General features: G+C 45.4%; 1 protein-coding gene across 2 annotated transcripts in view; it reads left to right on the top strand.

Moving 5' to 3' along the window:
* SUSD4 (sushi domain containing 4) overlaps positions 1-22538 on the top strand; it is a 99091-nt gene that overhangs the window by 60864 nt on the left and 15689 nt on the right. For both annotated transcript variants that reach the window (XR_013992665.1, XM_081039231.1), the window contains exons 4-5: positions 7173-7346; positions 11267-11455. Coding sequence is in view for 1 of the 2 variants with exons in the window: in XM_081039231.1 (XP_080895357.1) it covers positions 7173-7346; positions 11267-11455 (363 nt within the window). In the remaining variant the exon portion in view is untranslated. The remainder of the gene's footprint in view (positions 1-7172; positions 7347-11266; positions 11456-22538) is intronic.

Below are 22538 nucleotides of genomic sequence, written 5' to 3'. Positions count from 1 at the left end.
TCTAAAATTTCTTTCTTTTTGCCTTAGACATGGGTTATCAGAAACAGCAGTCTGCGCCCACTAGGGCAAGTATTTGCATGTCTTCCCCCAAGATACTTATTCTCTTCTCATTTTCCATCTTCTAAGATGGGAAGGAGGAGAGGGATGGCCCTCCCTGTCTCCAGAACCACGGTCATTTCTTATTTACGCTTCTTGTAACAGAAATCACTGCTTCCCTCCTCTCTCTCCCTTGTGGCTTCAGTGTGAGTTTGTTTTTTTGTTCTTAAACGGATTAACTTAAACGTGGTCATGACTTGAAAGGAAAAACGAAAATCCAGGGGAAATAAGGTCAGGTCAGACGGGGGCAGAGGCAGCAAAGATAAGTGACAGAAATGATCAGTTATCATTGCGGCAAGGTGACAGCTGGACCGCCACATACAAGGGTTCTCAAGCCCCCTCTGTATGTGCAGAGGGAAAATCCAAATCATAGCAGCCTTTACCAGCTGCCTCATGTCATCTCCCATGTCACGTGAGCACTGAGATTTCACCCTTTCTGCGCAGGGGCCATGGAGGTAGGGAGTTGCTTGAAGTCACAGAACCAGTAGGCAAATACAAAAAGACAGCATCACCACGTGTACAAATCCTTATCAGGTCATGTGTAACGGCCAAAACATAAAGGTTAGCAACCTCAAACACCACGCTGATCGTGCCAATTCCCCAGAAAGCATTTATTCACAAGCTCGCAATGGAAACTACCCAAAATTACGTTGGCTGCTTATGAAAAATGTAGGGCCACCCCATGGGTGTCCTTCCAAACCCATTGCAGATGAAATTCATCTTCCTTCATGCCAGTCTTGCGCAGTTTGGGGCTGGCCATAGCTTCCCAGGCAGCATCCTGAGAGCCCTGTTACTCATGCACAGGTCCTCCAACCCCACGCTGGGCCTGTGGGTGCAAGAGGCCTTGCGTGCGTAGCTGCCTTCCAGCCCACACAGATCAGATTCGGTTCTTTATTAGATTCATCTGACACAGCTACTAAGGGGTGGGCGGCGCTTGGTAAATCTGAGCCAGCCTCTGCATTTGGACTGCTCTCTTCAATCCAGTCAGTCGCCGTGCCTATCCATCAAGCATTAGTTCTCAATGTTTGACTTCATGGGAATTGCCTGAGCGGCATGTTAAAAATGCACATTTCCAGGCCTACTCTTAGAGGTCTGTATGCACTAGGAATCTGAATTCAGCAGGCACCTCTGGGAGAGCCTCCTGCTGGCAGGTCTCAGCACACCTTGAGATACTTGCCATAGTCACTTGACAAGTGAAATATCAACATGGAGGGTGGACCCTTGGTAAGTCATCAGCCCACGAGAATGGCATTCGAACTGCCCTCTTATTTTTCTTGTGAGCTCAGCTCTGGCAACCACATGCTTTCTCTCACTTCCTTATTGTCCAAAGTGAGAGCTACTTTCTAGAAGGTGGAAAGAGACCTCAAAATTTCTTTCAAGATAAAATACTTAAAACTCTCTTTATCAAGAGCAAAGCAAGAAATCAGATAGATCTGTCTTCTAGGGCAAAACTCTCTGAATGAAACCCAGTTTCTCCAACAACCTGTGTATCTACACAAGATGCCAAATTGCCTTCAGAAAATGTTCTGGAAAATAATCAAGGTTTTATGCTTTTGGAAATTTAAATGCCACCCCAATATGCTTGGCCATGTATCCCCCCAAATGCTGTGAAGCACTGTCTACTTGCCAGGCCCAGAGGCCCTCAGTTGAGTTGAAAAAAGACCACTTGGATTAATTTTGTTGTTGTGATTATTATTGTTTTAATCTTTTTAAAATTCATAAAATATAACATGTACATAGAAAAGTACACAAAACCAAACAGTCCAGTGAATTATCACAAAGCAAACACCACTTTCCAGGTAATGATTTAGAGCATTGCTGGCACCCCAGAAGCTCCTTCCCAATCACTGCTTTCTCCCTTCCTCTCAGGGGTAACCCCTTCCCTGAGTCCCGGGGATCACTTCCCATGGTAATTGCTTAGCCCAGAAGTATGTATTCCTAAACATGGTACTATTTTAAGTTTAATTTACCTTTGCCTTATTTTTGAGTTCATGTACATGGGATTATGGAGTATTATTTTATGTTGGATGTCTTTGACTTTATGTTTGTGAAATTCATGCATATTATTGCTTGTAGCTGTAATTTGTCGTATAGTGTTTTAGTACCTGAATAGACCGTAATTTGAACATTTTGATGTTAATGGGAATTTAGGTTTTTTTCCAATTGGGATTTTTAGAAATAGTGCTACTCTGAACATGCACAAACATGCCTTTTGGTGAACATAGATATGCCCTTCTGTTGGATCTATACTTAAGAGTGGAATTGCTGTGTTATAGGATATGCCTGTATTCAGCACTAATAGTCATGAACTTGCAGTTGTCCTCTCGCAGGACAGCGTCCATATCTTCCAGCAGCAATGTGTGACAATACACGTGGAGTATTGACAACCAGAGAAGCTCACCTGAGGCTTGGTGTCCAGAATTTTTATTGGGGCTTGGTCCTGTAGAGATGGTTGACTACTTGCGTGGCTGATCTTGGTCTCCCATCCCTCCAAAAATGGAGCTGATACTGAATGGACCAAGCCCCATCTCCCAGCCTACATCACATTGTTAGCATACCATAGACTGTCTGGTGTGGCCCAAAGCCTCCAGATAAACACTCATTTCAGTAGAACACTCCTAGGGCTTAGAGGTGAAGGCCAAGGCCAAAGCTCTCTTTGGACAGGGTTAATCCTTTGTTGCACCCTTTAGGATATAAATCAGATGGTGTCACAGTCCATGCCTGGAAAGCTCCATAGCTTCTCATCACACTAAAATAAAACTCAAATCCCTAATCTGCAATGCCCTACACGATCTGGACTTTCCATTTCCCTCTTGCTCATGATATTCCAAGACACCAGTCTTCTTTTGTGTCTTTAAGGACTCTCAGCTTTCCTTCTGGCCTTTGCACAAGCTGTTCCTCTGCCTGGAATTCTCTTGTCCACGTTCACTCGCATTGAGCCTGCCTTGTCATGAGGTCTCAGCTTAGTGAATGCCATTTCCGCAAAGGTGCTCTTTCCTGTTTACCCAAATTAGAGGAGTCCCTACATCCGTCCCTATCACATGAGTCCATCCTTGTCACGTTATGTGTTCGTCATAGCAGTGATCATATCCTGTTATTTTCTAGCTCATGTATTTGCCAGCAGTCTCCCACCCTGCAAGTGACAGCAGAGTAAGAATCTTGACTTACTCTGACTTTTTCCCTATTCTCTGGACCATACTAGGCCTACAGTAAGTGTTCCGTTCACTGAATGAATGGAAGACTGGATGGATGAATAAATAAGCTCTATAAATGATGACTTGCACAAAATCCATTCTTTACAGCAAGACATTCAGAGCATAGATTAGCATGCTAATATGAACTGTGACTCTCGGAGTGTGTATCATGTATTCATGTTCCTGGGAACACCTTTTGGGGAAGACTGATGTCAAAAGTTGACATTTTTAAGGAATCCGAATCATTTTCACATATAAGTCACATTTTAAAGAAAAGCAAATCTAACACATGGCACATATTCTTTAAAATTTCTTTTCCTAATTCTTGATAAATTATGAAGAGGAAAATTGTATATGTAGTTTGATTTTATTTTGTATATACACACACAAATTTCCCATGCATATGCTGCAACACACACACACAGCAAATGAATGGGGAAAGAATATGGAATAATGTACACCAAAATATTAACAGTAGACATTTCTGAGGCATGGCGATGTGGACATCCTTGAATTTTTGTGTACTATACTTCATAATGGTTACTTTTTGTTTTTGTAAGTACTTCTTTTGTAATCTAAAAAAATCCTACAAATTTTTAATATAAATATACAAGTAACGTTAAAAAAAAAGTTATTTTCTTATTCCTGCTCCTTCCTTTAGGACTCTGCTCTCTGCTCACTAATCAGATCAATTAATTTGTAGTTAGATATAAATGTGTAATACTGCCTTAGGGCTTTTTACACCCCCCCCTTTTATTTACTCATTACACAAAATCTCCATTTTTACAGGATACAAAAATAATGACAGTCTTGGGCTGGTGAAAAGTGATTTCTGGAATGGAAGCCTTTGATATTCTTAGTTACACCCCCAAAGTGCCCATTTATGTCCTGTCTACATAAGTTTTGATTGTTGACCTGATTCTACATGACAGAATCAGATCTTGTTACCAAAAGATCTTTTTTTTCATGGTCTTTTGGTAACAGTATTTTTGAAGTGGCTCTTAAAAATTCTTCTTGTCTACCAGATGCATTTGTGCAATAGAAAATTGTGTTGTTTCTATTTTAAATTTTAGAATTGATGAAGATTACACAATTGTTTTCAGATACTAAAGATCCTGGTTTCTCTCTGTCCATAGAAATAATGTCTGTAGTTACTACCGCTGCTGACAACTTCTTCCTACTTTACACTCATTCAAAGGGGGGATTAGGTGCCAGACAAGTGGTTAAAAAGATTGGAAAGGTTCTGGATGATCTTTTCCCTTGTCAAGGTTTAGTTTTAGGCTCTGTAACAGCTGGTCTATTTCGGTTCTGTCCTTATACCTAGGCCTCTCTTCCTTGGTGGAGTTGAAACTCCAACTTCTGAGTTCCCAGTGGTTGGATGGGTGGTTCCACACACATAAATTGGTCCTGTGTCACTCCCTACGGTGACCCTTCTTTGAGTCGAGTCCATAATTACTGGGATTTGGGAGGCTGTGCATTCCCTTTGAACCTTATGTCATATGCTCTGCCGTCGTCCCCAATTCCTATTTATGGAAACTTTGAGTTCTAATTAGAAGTTCAAAGCATTCTGTATTATAGACCACTATGCAGAGAAACCATCCTTGGAAACAGGCTTGGATGCTTCTGGTCCTGGTCCACGTGTCCCCAGTGTCCAAATGGACACTTATGTCCATTGAATTTACTACCTATAGCTGGCCACCTCCTGAGTATACTGGTTAATTCTTGCATCAGTTTTAAATCAATCATGAAAATGGTTGTTTATTCATATAAATTACTGCCATAGGATCTATTCACAGCCAAGCTTTCACAGATGGATGACTTGATAAATGGGTTTTTATTTGCTGTGAATAATTTCTGCATAGTGATATTGAAAAAAATTTACATTTTCCATTAAGAAGAGGGCAGCAGTGGTGTGCAGAGTTGTCAGTTATCTTGTGACTCTAGTCAGAAGTATTCTGGGTTTGATTTGGAGAACTCAGGTATTCTAGTAGGAAAACTATTCGTTAACCATGAACAGTTAGAAAACCCCTTTCAACAGCCTGAAACACCAACATGAAAGGTAAAACTGAAATCAGAACACAGTTCTCCAGCCAAGACTCTCTCTGCTGAAATCCATCCGAAAAAGGAGTGATGATGGGTTCCCTCAGGGGAGGCGTACGTGACAGAGCTGCCCCGAAAGCCTGTTAATCAGCCTCTTGGCCTGGGGGGGGGAGCATGTGCTCAGAGTTTCTTGGGCAGAGGTCCACATGGCTCCCCTCACCATTTCTTCTTTGCCAGGTATGTGCAAAGGTCTGGGGGCCTGGAGGGAACGTCAGAGGAAGAGGTGACACAGACCTCGCTCTCAGGCTAATGGTATTATCTTACTGAGGGCTGAGATAAGGCAGAGCTGGGCTCGCCAGCATTTGTCTTCTGATGGCCCATAGGAGACACCTAATGGCCACCACACCTTGGCTCCCAGCTGCCAGGGCGCTCCTCTGCCAGGGATGTCCTCTTTTGCCTGAGGTGTTCCCATCACGAGCACTCCGTTTTCTAGAGTTTGTTGTTGTCAGATTCCCCATTGTACCCGTAAACCCAGCCCCAACCCCATTTCAAAGCTCCTAGGATGTGCTCTTTTTAAAGCTACCCTAGTTCCCAGCCACCAGAGCCAGCCTCTGCTCTTTCTCCACTCTCCCCCCTGCATTAGCTTCCCCAGGGCTCAGTGCCACAGAGCTGACAGTTCAAAGCTCAGAGGAACTTGATGGTCGAGGTTCCTGTTAATACTAATTCAACACTATGATGGATTCCATAGGCTCTAGGGAGTGGCTGAGAAACCCACAATCTCTTAGAGCGTTGAGAAATTTCTGGAGGAAGTTTCTGTGTTTGTCAAAGTGCTATTGTTCGATTTTTGCCTTGTTTAAAAAAATTAAGAAGCCACAGATTTGGACCATTACGCACCTGTGAGTCAGGGCCTATCTGACTCCAAAAGTAGAAATAAATAGCTCAAGCATACAAGCACATAGACATGGAAAATCAGAGACATTACACAGAGATGTGCCCATAAGGGGTGGAGAGAGACGCATTGTGACCAATGTGACTTGGATGGGATTAGTTGGGCAGTGTTTAGGGTGGGAGGAGGAGGAGGGAGCGGGTCTCCACTTGGCAGCACAGAATGGAGAGGCCTGTATGGTACAATGGCTGCAGAGCGAGTTAGAAGCGGATAGTTGTAATTGATTCATCTTGCTTTATCTTTGCAAACCTCCTCTAGCACCCCTCTCCTCTCTCCCAGTCTGACATCTTTTCCCATCCACATGCATTCTGCTCTTACTCCATTTAGGTTGCTGGCCCTGAGCCTTTGCGAGGTTGGCAGTGGTACTATGTGCAGCTCTCTTTACTATCTTTTTAAAAACAGATCGGGTGGATGGGGAATGCTAATGGCACATGCAGCCACAGCTCAGCCCCCACTGCTGTTCTGCAAAGCATGTTTCCTTATCAGGCCCAAGCCCTCACCCCACAGGCAGCAACTTTGCGGGACCAGCAGACAGGCTGTACTGTCTACAAACAGCAAAGGGGGGAACTGGATAGACAGTACATGTGAATTCCCAACTCTTGTCTTTCGTCACTTATTTCCCAAGTCTTCCGTAAGCAAAACCTACAGTGTGAACTGTCACAAGCAAGAGACAAAGTTCCATCTGTGACTCAGTCCTGAGCCACCTCTTCCTATTTCTCTGTGTCGCAGGTTCTGCTGCTTGTCACTGGGACCTGACCCTAGTGAGAAACAAGGAGCCGTTTATCAGATATCTGTGTAGGTCGAGGCCAGGCCTGAAAATAAGAGCTTTTGGTGAATCCACGTACCACAACCGTTCTAAATTCCAACAATAATGTGTCCTTTTTACACGATTGCAGTTTGCCGCATCCCTCAAATTGAAGACGCTGAGATTCATAACAAGACCTATAGACACGGCGATAAGCTGATCATCACGTGTCAGGAAGGATTCAAAATCCGTTACCCCGACCTGTACAACTTGGTTTCGTTATGTCGCGATGACGGGACGTGGGACAATCTGCCCATCTGTCAAGGTACGAGATGAAAGCTGTAGTTGTCGGAGGTTCTCTCAGACTGGGTTGTAGAGCAGGTGCATGTTTCTCTAATAGAATAAGAGAGGTGATAGACAGGAAAACAAAGCCGCCCACGCCACCCAGGTGGCCCAGCGGTAGCTTCACTGTAATCACCAAGCTCTGTTATTAGAACCTTCACATCCCAACTTTTCTCCAGCTCGATACACCCAGCTTCAAAGTACATGTGGGCACTACCTTATTCTTCAGCGTGTCGCACCTCTCCTTTAAGAAACCACAAGTATTTTAAGAATTAGGAGACTTGTAACTGGGCTGTGAACACAGTGATGAACTAGTGCGTATTTAGTGGAAATAACAGAGCATTTTATTTCACTAGTGCTGAGAATATATTTTGAGCCAATCTTACAGAGGCTATTTTCTCTTAATAACGGTATCCCTTTTTATAACGCACAAGGAACAGAAAAATAATCAAATTCAAATTTCATCCAAACCACATGGTGAATATTTATCCTCTTGCATTTCTTTTTTTTTTTTTTAACTAGCCTGGGCCAATGTACAGGGCCCTATTTGTGAAACTAAACCCCGGGGTTCATATTAATTCTAATTTTATTTTTTGACATGTAACTTGGAACAAAGGACCAAAAAGCCAATGCATAATTTAAAATTCGAGAGAGAGGGAGAGCAATATTATTTGCACCAAAACACCAGCACGTTCAACTTGAGACGAATGTTAACTTTGTGCTTAGAAATCATAACTGGCAGACTCTGATATTACTTTTCATGCCCCATAGTTGGAAATAAATCATTTCCTTATGTGAGAGCTTATGTGAGTCATGGCCCCTTGAAGAAACAAAGGCTTCAGATTAAGGGGAGGGAGGCAGCCCGGACCATCCTGCGTTTCTCTCCCGAAATTTCCTGTGGTATTTAGCGTGTTTTATATTACATTTTTTGAAGGAGACATGTGATTCATTTACACTTTCAGAGACTATCCATGAACTCAGCAGCTGGCTCTTAGGTTGGGCTATTTATTCAAATGAACTTTATTAAACACTAATTCGTTCTAGTCCTGCGGCCCTGAGTAATGGCCAAGAAAATTACCTCAGACTCCAGCCACTTCTTGCTTTCATATTTTCCACTTATCCTTTTGTTCTCCCACCCTTTCTATTTCCTTTTATGTCATTTAAATACAGTATGCTTCTTTAGGCACTCTTTTTGCCCCAATGATTTTTTTTTAAATACCCCCTGTGGTGGTATATCCATTTCGGGGTGTCATTGTCAGGCGTTCAGACAGAGGCTTTCCCCTTGCACTGTGTGACCTCTCTTGCCTCTGCCCTCCATCACCCCTTTACTCAAATCTCAGCCAAAATATAGCTTCTGTAGTTCTGGAACAACAAAAGGGCTGCTCAGCTGCTCTTGAGAGGCGAGGCATGCCTCTTCAAACAGCTATACGAACCACAGCCCCCCCTACCTTCCTCCTTTGTCCCCACAGAGGGGGTGCCCCGGTCTGTGCCCTGCTCTCCATTTTGCCCCCTATACCTCGTGGATGTCCCACCTTCCTTCTGCTGCCCCCCCGGGGCACAGCATGAGCAGTGAGGAATCATGGCTGCCTGTGGCAGCCTGACAGCTCTCAGCCCCCAGGAGAAATATAATTGGCCCTTCGAGTGACATTTCATTCTGTAACTTTTATTAGCGCCCATAGATCCAGGAGCCGAAGCCTGAGGAGCCTTCTCTCTATTATCTAGAAGTGCAAATAGAAATCACATTGAACTATTGAGTTGAAGCCAGTTTTCTACTGTTATATTTAGAACAGGCTATCTCCCACCAAGAGTGAGGAGATATCTTTCCTTCGCTGATTAACTGCATGAGTTATTATCCCTTCCGTCTCCTTTTGGGGTGGGGGGAAAAGGGGCTGTTCCAAAGCCATTTTGTTTTTTCCGTGGGAGCTTTGTGTTTTGGAGTCCGGCGTCCTGATGGTCTCCTGCTCGCTGTGGGTCAGAGTTAGTTTTTATTTAGGGGGAAACCTGTTTATCCAGGTGGGTAGTTTAGAACCATGTCTTCTCCGGAGGAGGTACAGACAGGGTCATTATGCCAATTCCTTTGAGCTATGCAGAGGTTCTAATACATTCGCGTGTTCAAAGGTTAATTTGCTTACCTTTTTTTCTCCGTTACTGTTTCTGTTTGTCCCTGATTCCCAACCTCCCCCGCTCCCACATTTCCCTTTTGCCATGAACATTGTCAGTTCTCAGCTCAGGCAGAAACAATCATTTAAAGCCGTGGGGCCAGCCTAAAAGGATGGATGAGCATCACGCATTTCGGATACGGTCCATTCTGCATGTTGGGCATTTCCGGGCGCTGGTCTGCTGTGTCTCCAGGGTCAGCACTTGCCCCCCAGCATGAGCGCCTCCCTAAATTCTGCACCTGAGGGGGCCTCCCTTGCCTCACCCTAATCGCTCTCTGATGAACAGACCTCATACGGGTGCTATCCGAAGTCATTTGCTAAACACCAAGCTCTCCGAGTCTTAGTGTGAAAACATGTTTCCCCAAAAATAAGACCTAGCCAGACCATCAGCTCTAATGTGTCTTCTGGAGCAAAAATTAATGTAAGACCCAGTCTTATATTATATTCCCAGTATTATATTATATTATGTTATGTTATGTTATATTATTATTATATTATATAAGACCTGGTCTTATACTGTATTAAAATAAGATCGGGTCTTATATTAACTTTTGCTCCAAAAGACGCATTAGCGCTGATGGTCCAGCTAGGTCTTATTTTTGGGACAAACACGGTATCTAACCATGTCAGTTCAGTCATCTGATGTAACTTGTCCTTGATGATTGGAAGGGAAACTGGGTATTTTTCATTATACATGATTTACTTCACACACAATCAGTTCCCCCCGGGAAGAGCGCCAGCTCTGCAGGGTCATTATACCCTCCAATGAAATTGCTGAAGCCAGGAAGATGGTCCGTCAGCCCAGTGGATGCCACACAAAACGGGATTCTGTGCCACTGGGAACGTTTCCCTGGGCGGCACAGGCTTCCAGACAAAAAGGCAGCTACTGTCTTACAGAAGGAAGAACATGGGATCCACTTCTCACTTCCACTCGGGGCGCACCCAGAATTTCGTGCACAGCGCACACACCGACTGCAGCAGGGGTTCTCAGAGCCGGGCCCCCACACTTCCAGCGGCAGCATCTCCGCCACCTGGAATCCTTAGCAATGCACGTGCTTGGGCCCATGCACACCCACTGAACCGGAAGTCTCGGGGCCCGGCCCAGCAGTCTGTGTTCTAACAGGCCCACTCTGCAGCTCGTTCTCAAGTTTGAGAACCACTGCACCACAGGGCTCCTTACCTATTTCACATAAAACACAACTGGATTTTCTAAAGTGAAATCTCATTGTGTAGGCTGGCATCGGTTCCATATTCTGTGACAGTGGAACCGAGTTTGCATCATAAACTTCTCAAGACCCCACTAACCATCGTTGAAACAGTTGGGGTGTATCTCTCCTCTGGGACACCTCGACTCTGATGGCACGTTAGGATTACTTGAGGAGCTTTAAAAAAGATAGGGGTGCCCAGGCTGTCCACCATCCCTGGGCATGGGGCCCAGCATTGGTGTCTTTCAAAAGTTCCTCAGGTTATTCTAATGTGCAGTCAGGGCTGGAATCACTGGCTAGGGGTGTCCCTATCCCCAACTACACCCTCTGACCCTCTAGTGCCATTTGCAACTATAAAATCAAATATCCACGTTACAAATAGAATAGGTGAGCTGATAAGGAGTCTGAACACGGAAGACCCAGGTGCTCATTCCTGGTTTTTATGGGGGAATCTAAGAGAGGTCCAGGGTTGTGTTCATCTCTCAGGTGTAGAGAGATCAATGAGTAAGACTTTTCCCTTTTTCTTCCCCCTGTCACAGGCTGCCTGAGACCACCGGCCTTTTCTAATGGCTACGTAAACATCTCCGAGTTCCAGACCTCCTTCCCAGTGGGAACGGTGATCTCCTATCACTGCTTTCCCGGGTTTAAACTCGAGGGGTCAGAATATCTCGAGTGCTTACACAACCTTATCTGGTCGTCCAGCCCACCCCGATGCCTTGCTCTGGAAGGTAACACATCTTATTCTTTTGGAAGTTGAATTTTGGATTATTAAAGTGGATGTTTCAATAGAAGGTGAAGAGCTGAGAGTTATGGTTGGCAGTAACTTTTGTTCCCTGAAGACACATTGCTTGCCTCCATCCCGAGCAGAGGCCACAAGCCTGGTCGTCTGCCATGAAGCCATACTTACAACCAGACATAAAACTTGCTTCCCTCTTCCTTAAGCAGAAGGGATAAAAGAGAAAAGTTTCACGCATCAGAGGTTAAACTGGAAAATATTGCAAAGTTAAATGAAATGTCTTCAAAAATTAATTTTCTCTGCACCAAATGAAAACAGATTGTATTACGGCATCATTAATCTCACCCCTCGTTTTATTGTTGTGTCAGTGTTTCTTCCTATTTCCATGCATTTTTATGGCTTAGCTGTAAATAGTTTTGCTGCAAGCACACACTCAGAAGCCTGAAACCAAGAGCTCTTTCCTCCCTGTGTTTAAGTATGTGTGATTATTTTAGAGTGCGGTTTACTAATAATCACTAATCAGTAGTAGAAAGCAGTCAAGGGGGGCAGGGCAGGCCAGTGTCCGTGAGTGTAGAGTGCACGGTAACTTCTGCCAGACAAGTTGGACGTGCTGGCTGTTCAGCCCTCACTTTAATTCCGGTCTTGAAATTATGATTGAAGAGAACAAATACCAATTTGCTTCTTGGCATCTATTGAATGCAGTGGGTGGGAGGGGGTCTGTATGAGGGAAGAAAACAAATGAAGTAAAACCTCCAGTCAGGAAGCCCTCCAAAGCCTATTTGCAGCCTTTCTTGGGAAACAAAACAAGACACAATAGAATGTGGAAAAAGAAGAATTCTTACAAGCAGCATTTCTGTAGTGTGCACCTCAGTGCGGAAAGAGGGTCAAATTAGGAGGTGTGTTGTGGAGGCCGATGGCCAGAGGGGTCAGATAAGGCATCTCTTAGGGGAAACAATGGGACTTGGAGTCAGGTTGGCTGGAGCCATGGCGCCATCTTGGAGAGGAAGGGGGAGGGTTAGAAGAGAGGGGAGCCTGGTGTGAGAAGGAGCCAGAATGCTGAGCCTCGCCTTTAGTTTGGCCATTCTCCTAAGCTGGTAAGTGGAGCCCTCCACTTTCCCCTACTTCCTCCTCATCCCAAATCCCCGAGAGGATCAGGACCTACAGTAGAAATGTCAAATAAACTATAGGATGCCCAGTTAAATCTGGATTTTAGATAAACAACAAATAATTTTTTAAATGAACATGTCCTAAATATTGCATGGGATGGTCAAAAATTATTCTTTTTTATCTGAAGTTCAAATATAACCAAGTGCCCTGTATTTTCATTTGTTCAATCTGGTCCCCTACTCTAGAGAGATAAGGGCAGCCCCTTGGTTTCCACTGGAATAGCTTTTCTGCTGTCTGGACTCTGCTGGCCGGCTGAAGTGAGCAGGGACCACTGATAGAAGGGGCCTTCTGGTTCCTGGAAGTTTCTCCCTGCTTAGATAACGAGGAATGGAGGATCGGCTAAAGGGATCGTTGTTACGATTACATGAATTTGAAATGCCTACTTTAAAATCTTTTCAAATTTGGTTTAAATGCCTTTCAAGGCGTTATGTTCTGACAAGCTTCATTTTGGGACTTCGAAAGCAGTTTTTATGGAAGCTAGAGAAGGTGATGTGAATAGGTACAACACAAAATCGAACTTCAAGGGGCAATAAGCTCAAGTTAGGAACAGGGAGCTGTGACTGGCTTCTGACTGGAAATGCGTCTCGTCGTTTAACGTGTGTCCTTTGGTCTCTGCCAGCCTGGGCTGTGGCCGAGGGAGGATGCTGAAAACCCAGGGTGACAGCTGCCTGTGCAGGAAGGACACTTACCACCTTTTTTTTGCTCAGCATTTTGAAAAGACTCTTTACATCTGTATTTTCAGTACCTGTCCCTTTAAGTTATCTGCTAGAATTCGTTTGTGAGGCTTTTAAATGCTCCACTGGCTAAATGCACCAAAGTCATGATTCTAAACTGAGAGGCACAGAGTGAGTCGCCTGAAGGATTTTTTTGTGTCAAGACTTGATGGAAACGTTACATTAAAGCAGCGGGTTAAAATAAGAGGTATGGACTCACGAAACACTTATCCAGAGGTACCTTCGTGTTCGTATTTCTTAAACTCTTCCTTGAATTGTACGTCATCTTTTTCAAAGGCCGTGCCTTTGAAATATTGCCTGGGTCAATATTGCCTGGGTCATCAGCATACATGAACTGTCCTCAGGGAATCGAACCCCTCCATGCGTCGCCCATACTTCTTTCCCTCTCATGTTCCTGTCCTTTGTAGCATACGATTTGACTTTTCTTGATGGCATTAGTGACAATGATTGCACTGCGCTGTGGAATCACGACACTCTCAGGTGTATTTTAGATACACGAAGGTGTCCTTGATCGCTAGAGTGACTGGGTCTGGACAGCTGTGCTCTGGAAGTCTTTCTCCTTGAGCTTTTTATCCCTTTCCCTTTCCTGTCTCACTATGAATCCCTCCGTCCGTCAGCTGTCAGTGTACCTGTCACTGCAGCTTCCCTCCCCCCGACTCTTTTTTTTTAACCTGCTATGAAAGGAGATGGAATCCCCAGGATGGTCCTGGAGGCAATGTGGTGGATTGGTTAAGAGTGTGGCTGGACATCAAACAGGCTGGGTCCAGATCCTGGGTCTCCTGCTTAATCATTTTGACCGGAGGCAAGTCACTCAGCTTCTCTCAGCCTCCATTTCCTCAGCTGTAAAATGAGAGAGATGATTGTCCTTACGTGGGGGACCGTGTGGATTCAGTGTGGTAACAAACGTAACCCATTTAGTGACGTGCTTGGCCCACGGTGGGAGGTCAGTCAAGCTGTCATCCTCATTCTTGCCCTTAGACTGGTGTATAAAGTCATAATAAATAAGTGAGCGTCTGAGCAGGACAAAATATAGTACCCAGGCTGTTTGCATACACATGGTGACACTATTGTACTTGTTCAGGTGATATTTTGGTTACTTTTAGCTGTGTTTGTGTAACACCAATCGCAGATAATCAGAGGAAATACTGAACAATAACAATAATTGCTGTTAATTTTTGAGCGCTTACTATGTGTCAAATGTTTGGCGCAGTATCTGTTGCCCTTATGATGCAGGTACTATGTTTAACCACATCTCACTGACGAGCAAATACTAGCTTCTAAAGATTCAGTAATTTGCCCACAGTCACTCAGTGAGTAGGGTGGGGGAGCTGGGATTCGAACCTGGATCTTTGTCACTTCAAAGCTTATTCTCTCAAGGCCCATTGTTTAATTAACTTGTTCTGATTACTTTGCAATCCAACAGGGGAAAATTTGATATTTTTATAGCCATTCTTTAAAGAGAAAAAATTTAAAAGAATTCTCGCTCAAGAAGGACTTTCTTTCTCGTCTAGTTATCCTTCCTGTAGAAATCCTAGTTGCAGGGGACCATTAGTCCAGAGGGAGGCCCGCTGTCCACTGGGTGGCAGTGAGCTGCTGTCACCTAAGTGCCTACTCGTCTCCCACATCACAGTAGAGGCGACTTCAGCCAGTAGGCTGGTCACAGACTGTGTCCCCTTTCCCAGATTGCACCTTTGAGGCGGGTAGCAAGCGCCAGGAGAACAGATGGTTGAAGACAAACCTTGGAACTGAAGTGCTTTAAGTGACCACCCCACTTAAATATTCCTATTTGCCCAACTGTCAAATTAGGGGATGAGATCCTTTAACCAGAAGTCCTTTCAATAGCTCTCTGGGGGGAAAGACAGGATCCAATCTAGAGAGGATCGGTCAAACATGTAGAGTTTCAAAAGAACCTGAGATCAGTGTATATGCTATTTTAAAGAAATGCCTGTGAGATTCATTTAGTCACTCAGTAAGCATTTTTTTATGTCCATATGCTGAGTATTTTGCAAGGTGCAGAGACTACAGAGGGAAACAAATTACACAAAGTCTCTGCTCCTGGGCTCACTTATCTATGGCAGTATGTTGTTCCTGAAATCACACTCCTGCACAGATGAAACTCGGTTCTGAATATGCCATTTGGAAGTCATCCAGGGCCTCTGGGGTGGAGAAAGATGGTCACCTACTCTGAGGCCACCTAGAAGGAGTTCTAATGGGGGTCTCTGGGGGTTTGAAAGAGCTGCAGAAGGTGGAGGTAGGTGAGTCACTTTGCCCTGTTGGGTTGGCTCTGCGAAGCCATGATGTCTGGTGTCTACTCAGAGGCGATGGGAAGGGACATAGGCATTTGGGGAGGCAGTGAGCGTGGACCCAGGGCCCAGAGGAGTCTGTTGTGCTTGAGTGTTTGCTTTTCCCAAATGGGGTAATAAATCACTCCAGGCACCTAAGGTTGCATTTGCAGTGACTTAGGCAGTGGCTTGTAGGATGCTGACCTTTTCAAGAGGCTTCCTCAGCCTCATGGCTGGCGTTTCTCCCAGCAACAAACAAACCTGACCTCCTTAGAGGCTGCACGTCTGAAAGTCTTTGTTTTTAAATCCCTCCCGTCCCCAAACTCAGAGTGCCCATCCTGATTCTCCCCCTTCCCATTCGTTTCAGAGCTCCTACGGCTGGAGATGGAAGTTTAATCAGTTTCAGATTCAATTACAGGAAATGCAGCCGGGTGATTTCCTAAGAACTTACTAGTGCCCAGGGGTCCTTTTAGGTTCTGCATCCTTATATAAGAAAAGGAGAAAAATAAGAAACTGAAAAGCCCTGTTTGGCCAAATGTGAAATGACTTGAAAGGTTCTAATTTGGGATCAAAACTGAAAGCCAGTTTGGACGTGGAGGGTTCCCAGCCCCCAAGCTGCTTTTGCAGTGGGCTTTGTTCCCAACTCAGAACCTGTTCAGATGCACCTGGTAGAAAAGCCCCCACCCCGACTCTATCCCCCATGTTGCCCTCTAGAAACCCTGCCTTCCAGCAGGAGAGCCCAGGGACTTCAAAATGAATCCTTTGTAGGGGACAGGAAAGACAGCAGAGAAAGCTGGGCTTCCTGAGATTTAAGACCTGTCCTTCCCTAGAGAGCAATGGCAGCCCCATATGGGGACCTCTAGGAACAACACTTAAAGTATAATTACAGCCCACCCTGTGCCAAGGTTGTTCCCATTCAAAAAAGAAGTCCAGGCCCGTTCCGAGGAATGTTGCTGTAAGTTATTGTTTGTGATGAAGTCAAGTGTCACTGTGTCATTTTCCAAACCAGAGTGGGGACACTCTCCCAGGGGAGCTTGTGCCTCTCCTCCCACCTTCTTGCCTCAATAAGGAAGTATTGAATTGTGTTCCTTAATTAACTGGAAACTCTTCTATACTGAATTTTAAGTAGATCCAGGGAAATGACAGGGCAGAGTCGCAACAGGATTTCATGGCGCTGGTTTTGGATCCCCCGTCATAGAATTCAGAGCTTGAAAAGCCTTGGACATCACCTATTTACCTTTCCCACACCGCACCCCACTGCACTGGCACCTCCTTTGCAAAGATGAATTGTTAGTGCCAGAGATGGTCTGGGGGTGCCAGGGGAGGTTCTCTCACCCATACCCTGGCTCTGGTACCTCGTCTTCCTATGAGCAACTCTGAGACAGAAAGCACCTTATTCCTGTGTGCGTTCCTCCCCCTGCACACGGTGTGTGATTCAACAAAGTAGAGCTATTATGGCTACAACTGTCTTTGATGTGACAGTTTTTGGATACCTACTGGATGCTGGGCACTGTGGCTGTACCTTTAATCCACGATCTCTCGCCCTGACTCGCGTCATGAGAAATAAGAATGGTACCACCCGGCTGAGGAGTAAACTGAGGCTCAGAGAGTTTCCCCACTTTGTCAAGGTCACCCTGCTCACAAGTGGCCTGGCACTGGTGCTTGCTGAGCCCACACTTGCTACCCACACTGCTCTTTCAGGCACTTCCAGGGACTTAGAGTGCCTGCTGGAAATCAGCGGCCAGGTTCCAACCTAGCCCTGCTGCTCACCGGCCAGGAGAGGCCATTTCCGTCGATGGAAAGGGAAGGAGCTGGAAGAGTCGATCTCCAAGGCTCCTTGTTGGCAGCCACGTTCTTTGACTCTGCTCTTAACCTAGCACACTGTCCCCAGAGAGACTGTCCTGTCCTCCACTGGCTCTGGGAGACGCAGCAAAGAGGTGAGGGTGCTGGGAGAGTTCTTCCCTGGAAGACCGCTGACCATTTCCCTGCGACTCAGATTCATACAGTCAACCCCTGAGCCTCCATCACTGGGAGGGGAGCTCCAGGGAGAGGAAATGGGCGTTTGTTGGGGGTCATCTTGGCATGAGGCCGTTCACGTGCTATCCTTTTTAGCCTCCAAACAGCTCCAGATATTATTATTCCCTCTTCCCAGATAGGAAACAGGCCCAGCAACTTGGCCACAGAAGGTGAGTCACAGAGCCAAAAGTCAAAAGCAGCCCTGACTCGATGTCCCAGCTGTGTGGCTCTACATGGGCTTCTGTGAGAGGACAGATGCCTGTCTTCTGAATCATCTGCCCAGCTGCCCATTGGTGACTTCTTCACATTCCCTGTAACCTAGGTTTTTATCATGTAAGAGGCCTGGGAGGAGTGAGAAGTATGCACTCTATGCTTTGGCCCAAACTACATTAAATACAATGGCAGGCACTGTGGGAGTTTTCCTTTCTTTCTTCCTTTCCTCCTTCGGTCCCAGGTTGGGCTCTGGTGACAACCAGAGATGTAGTAACTGGTTCCCCCCGCCTCCCCATTGGTTCAGAATGGACCAACTGGCCAGGGCTAATGGTCTCCGTGTAGCCTGTCCTGGGCTGTCAAGCTCCCTATAGACTCAGTCTTGATCTGACAGCGCTGGATCCAATACGAAATTAAATCAACAGGAAATGAAGAAAAAAGCAAGGAGGGCCCTTTTTTCTCTCTTCTTTACCCAGTAGAGCCTCTATTTGTGGGAAGATGCAGGGAAGGCTTCTGCTGTATATCTGCTTGCCCCAGCCTGTACCCGTCTCTCTTCTCAGCCTAATGTGAGAGGTTTATACAAGGTGAGGTAATGCTTGGCCAGGTGGGTTTGAACTCCTGCCCTCCAGGCCCAGAGGCCCAGGAAGTTCCCTAGGAAACAAAGAGGCCTGAGGTGGCTCAGTTCCAGCTGTCTCACCCCCAGTGGCTGTTTTACATATTGTGTTCCCACTTAAGATGTATCTGAAGAAAGCGCTTGCCATGATAAACTATGAAAATCATTCGTCTAGTTCTGCCTCCTTAGGAACTTGAGACCTGAGAAATGAAATGATTTGCCGGGTCACAGAAACATTCCCCCGTTTCTTCAGACGCCCAGCCTACAAGTCTGTGAGTAGACGGCCAATTTAGAACCCTAATTAGGAACCCAGTTTACATCAGTCAAAGTCTTACGGGATTTTTAGGTCTTACTCCCCAAAACGAAAGACCCTTCTATTTCCTCTGCAGACAAATGTACGTTCTCTGGGCCTGGGAATGAGGAGACCTCAGGTACTCCCCATCCTGTGGCAGTGACATTAGTTCCGGAAGCCCTATCTGAAACAACGTGGAGGGGCCCTCGGGGAACTGAAAACGCATTCTACATCTCGGTATATATGCTAGTACACAACATCCTTTGCTATTTTGTTTCCTGTAAACATTGGTTTTCTGCACTGTTTGTATTATAACCGCCTTGCTTGTGACCCTAGCAGGGTTTGTTTTTTGTTGCTTTTTAAAAAATTTTATTATTGGAGCGAAATGCAGAATAGAAAGCAGTCTTATTAATGTATTGTTCACACACGATAGTAAATTATTCTAATGCGATTTCCATCTACTGTTCATACACTAAAGCAGAGTAATTACATGAAAATAGCTGCCTGCGTGTCATGCCAGCATTCTCCAGGGATCACTGGACTTAATATGTGCTCTCTCTCTCTCTCTCTCTCTCTCTCTCTCTCTCTCTCTCTCTCTCTCTCCAATAAGTAATTGCCACTGTATCTTCTTCTACTTCTGGTCACACATTGCTCTTGTACTCAAAAGTAGACTGTACCATGGCATCAAGAAGTTTCATTATTTCTTTTTTCTATATTGAATCTAGAAACACTGATCTTTCTGTGCTAAGAAAACCAAGAGACCATGTTCCTATTTTTCAAGTAGGACCAGGTTCTCAGGCTTCCCTGCTCTTTCTTTCCCGGCTTTTTTCCTCTTGAATTTTTTGACTCCTGACCTGGTAGGTAGCCCTGAAACTCCCCTCCTTCTCCTTCTCCAAGTCCAAGGTTCCTTAGCCCCTCAGCAGACTTCCTCTCAGCACCCTGCCTTCCTTTCAGCCTCCTTGGAAACACGTGACCATCAACCCTCCAGGTCTCCTGGTCCTAGAATTATCTTTTTTAAAAAAGAACCTCATTCAAATGCAGAGATTTACATTGACATCGAAAGAAGTAGAGATGATTCTTCTTCCCTCTGAAGGGAACAAAGGTGGCAGAATTCTGGGACATTTTCTCCCACCAAATCAAGAAATGAAGAGAACACCAACGGAGGACTCGCATAATCACACCCCCCCCCCACCTCACACTCACACTCAGAGACGGGACCCCACCAGGCTGGAGCCCGACTGCTCCCAAGCCCTCCATCCCCGGGCTGTCACGGGGCAGGCAGTCTGTCCGGGTCCTACATCACCCCGGGGGACACGCTGGATCTGGAACCGCGTACCATCACTCATGTCTTCAGGGAAATGTCTCTGGGTGCAAGGCCCAGGGATGAGGCTGACTCCTTAGTCAAGAAATCTGAAGATTGGAGACTTCCATCATCCTGCCGATGTATGGAAGCCTTGACCACAACGCCTCAGCAGGAATGCTGCACGTTTTCTGCAGTGAGGGCCATTTGTCCACAAGAATCCTGCACACAAGCTTCTCCCGGGGCTCACCATTCTGAATTCGTCTGAATGCCACACCTTCAGTGGTAGCAGGGATCTTTTACCCCTTTGCTGAAGGCCAGAGTGGATTTTGTTGGGAGCAGTCTTGGGGGAGATGGGGAACCAGTATCTCTCTTCCAATGGGTTCATGGTTCTCACCAACAGTGTTCTCACTTTGCCTGTCGTCTCCTCATAGTTTTTGAAAAACTGTCCGATGTGTAAGCTGAGGTCTTTATTTTGTGCTACGTGAAGGTCAGTTTTAGGTCACTGAAAAGTGCAGAGCTCAGCATCTCAGAGCTGCAACTCGTTTTTACAGCCACCAGCTTGTGCCAACAGGGTGACTTCAAGATGCTCAGCAAGGACCAGTACAAATGGAAAAAATCTAGCCTTTTGTCCTTAAACTGTAGAATATCTGCTTCATCCCTGCTCCAGGCAGAATTTATTTCCTTGATTCCTCTCCAGGAAGGTGGGGGACTTGTATTTCATGGCAATAAAACCTCTTGCAATCAGGTGCAACACAGAAGGTTATAAATCCCTTTAGTCGCTCCCTGGGCCTTTTTCAGGGTGAGAGTCACTCGAAAGTATTCATGACTGTGGTTTTGGGTCATCCCTCCTCAGCTCCCAACCCATCCTTTTCTTCATGAATGGTTGCCCACATTCCCTGTCTTTTTCTCCAAAGTAATTAGACATTTGGGGTGAGGGGCAGGTAAAATATTCACACCTTTCAGTGTCCATCTTGCTGTCATGTATTATTCCTTTTTTCCCCCTAGAATCTGTCACCGTAACGCCTGTGTTCACAATCGTCTTTTCTTGGACAGGAAGAGGGTTTTTTGTTCTTTTTGGTTTTGTTTTTGCAAAAAGAGAGTGCCCGACTCTAAATGGCACCCAGATTTCTCTAGAGTTAAAGTGCTTAGCAGAGAAGGTACTTCTGATAGCTTGTCTTTCTCCCAGTAACAGTGGCGCCTGCAGAAAAGTTGGGGACGTGGCTTACATTCTGACCAGTTTGTTCTTTGATGGATGAGAACCTAACGCATCTTCTAACACTGTCTCTTCCACTCATGGGAAGGGATTTAATAGGTCCAGGCATCAAGAAGGTGGAAAGACATCTGGAATTATAAAAAAAGAAGCCAATTATATTGGAATTCAGATTTTAAAACTAGTTCCTTGCTCAAGCGATCACAAGCAAATAGCTGTGCCTACATCAATCTGTATTTTCATACCACAAATATCTTATTCTGAGGGACTTTTTTTTGAATTGGGAAGAAAAGTAAATTGGTAGGAAGCTAAGAAGCCAAGAATTCTGTAGATAACTCTTGCTAAAATAGCATATGAGAGGAACCTTGCTCTACCATACTGCTTGACATTTTCAACAATACTGTGGTCCTTTGAGTCAACTGTGGGTGACTCTCCTGTCCCCAAAGCATAAGGCTCTCCCACCTGGTTTCTGCTGTTGCTGCCCAAAGAGAATGACCTCTCCCTAAGGAGCACTTAGGTTCAAGGCCTGGGATCCAGGCTTCCTGTGTTACTTTTACTCCCTCCATCCTCTGCAGCATTTCTCATAAATTACCCACTTTCCTGTACACAACGGTTTTTTACTTCACTGTGAAGAAATCTCAGTGTCTGCTTATTTCAGGCAGACATTTTGACATTAGCCAGGAAACCCGCCTGCTGCAGCTGACAGCTACCGTGGACCTGGCCCGAGGGTCAGCCTCTACCTCCCAGGCCAAGAATGGACCCTAGTTTCCCAGCGCTGCTGTAACAAACTATCACATACAGGGTGATTTAAAGCAACAGGAATTTATTTTTTTCACAGTTCTGGAGGCTAGAAATCCAAAATCCAAGTGTTGACAATGTCATGTTTTTTCTGAGACTCTGGATAGAATCCTTCCTTACCTCTTCTAGCTTCTAGGGGTGGCCTTGGCATGCCTCGGCTTTCAACTACATCATCCCAGCCTCTGCCTCTGTCCTCACCTGGCCGTCTTCCCTCTGTGTCTTCCCTTTGTGTGTCTCTTCTCTTATGAGGACACCACCATATTGGATTGAGGGCCCAATCTACTCCAGTGTGACCTCATCTTAACTTGATTACATCCCCAATGCACCCGATTTCCAAATAAGGTCACATTCGCAGGTACCCGCAGTTAGGATTTCAACATACCTTCTTGGGGTAAACAATTCAATCCACACCATGTGCTCTCCCTGCCTTGGCTTGAGAAGCATCAAATG

Source organism: Rhinolophus hipposideros, assembly GCF_964194185.1.
Source record: "Rhinolophus hipposideros genome assembly, chromosome: 26".
Taxonomy (NCBI): domain Eukaryota; kingdom Metazoa; phylum Chordata; class Mammalia; order Chiroptera; family Rhinolophidae; genus Rhinolophus; species Rhinolophus hipposideros.
This window is presented reverse-complemented; position numbering and strand designations above follow the sequence as displayed.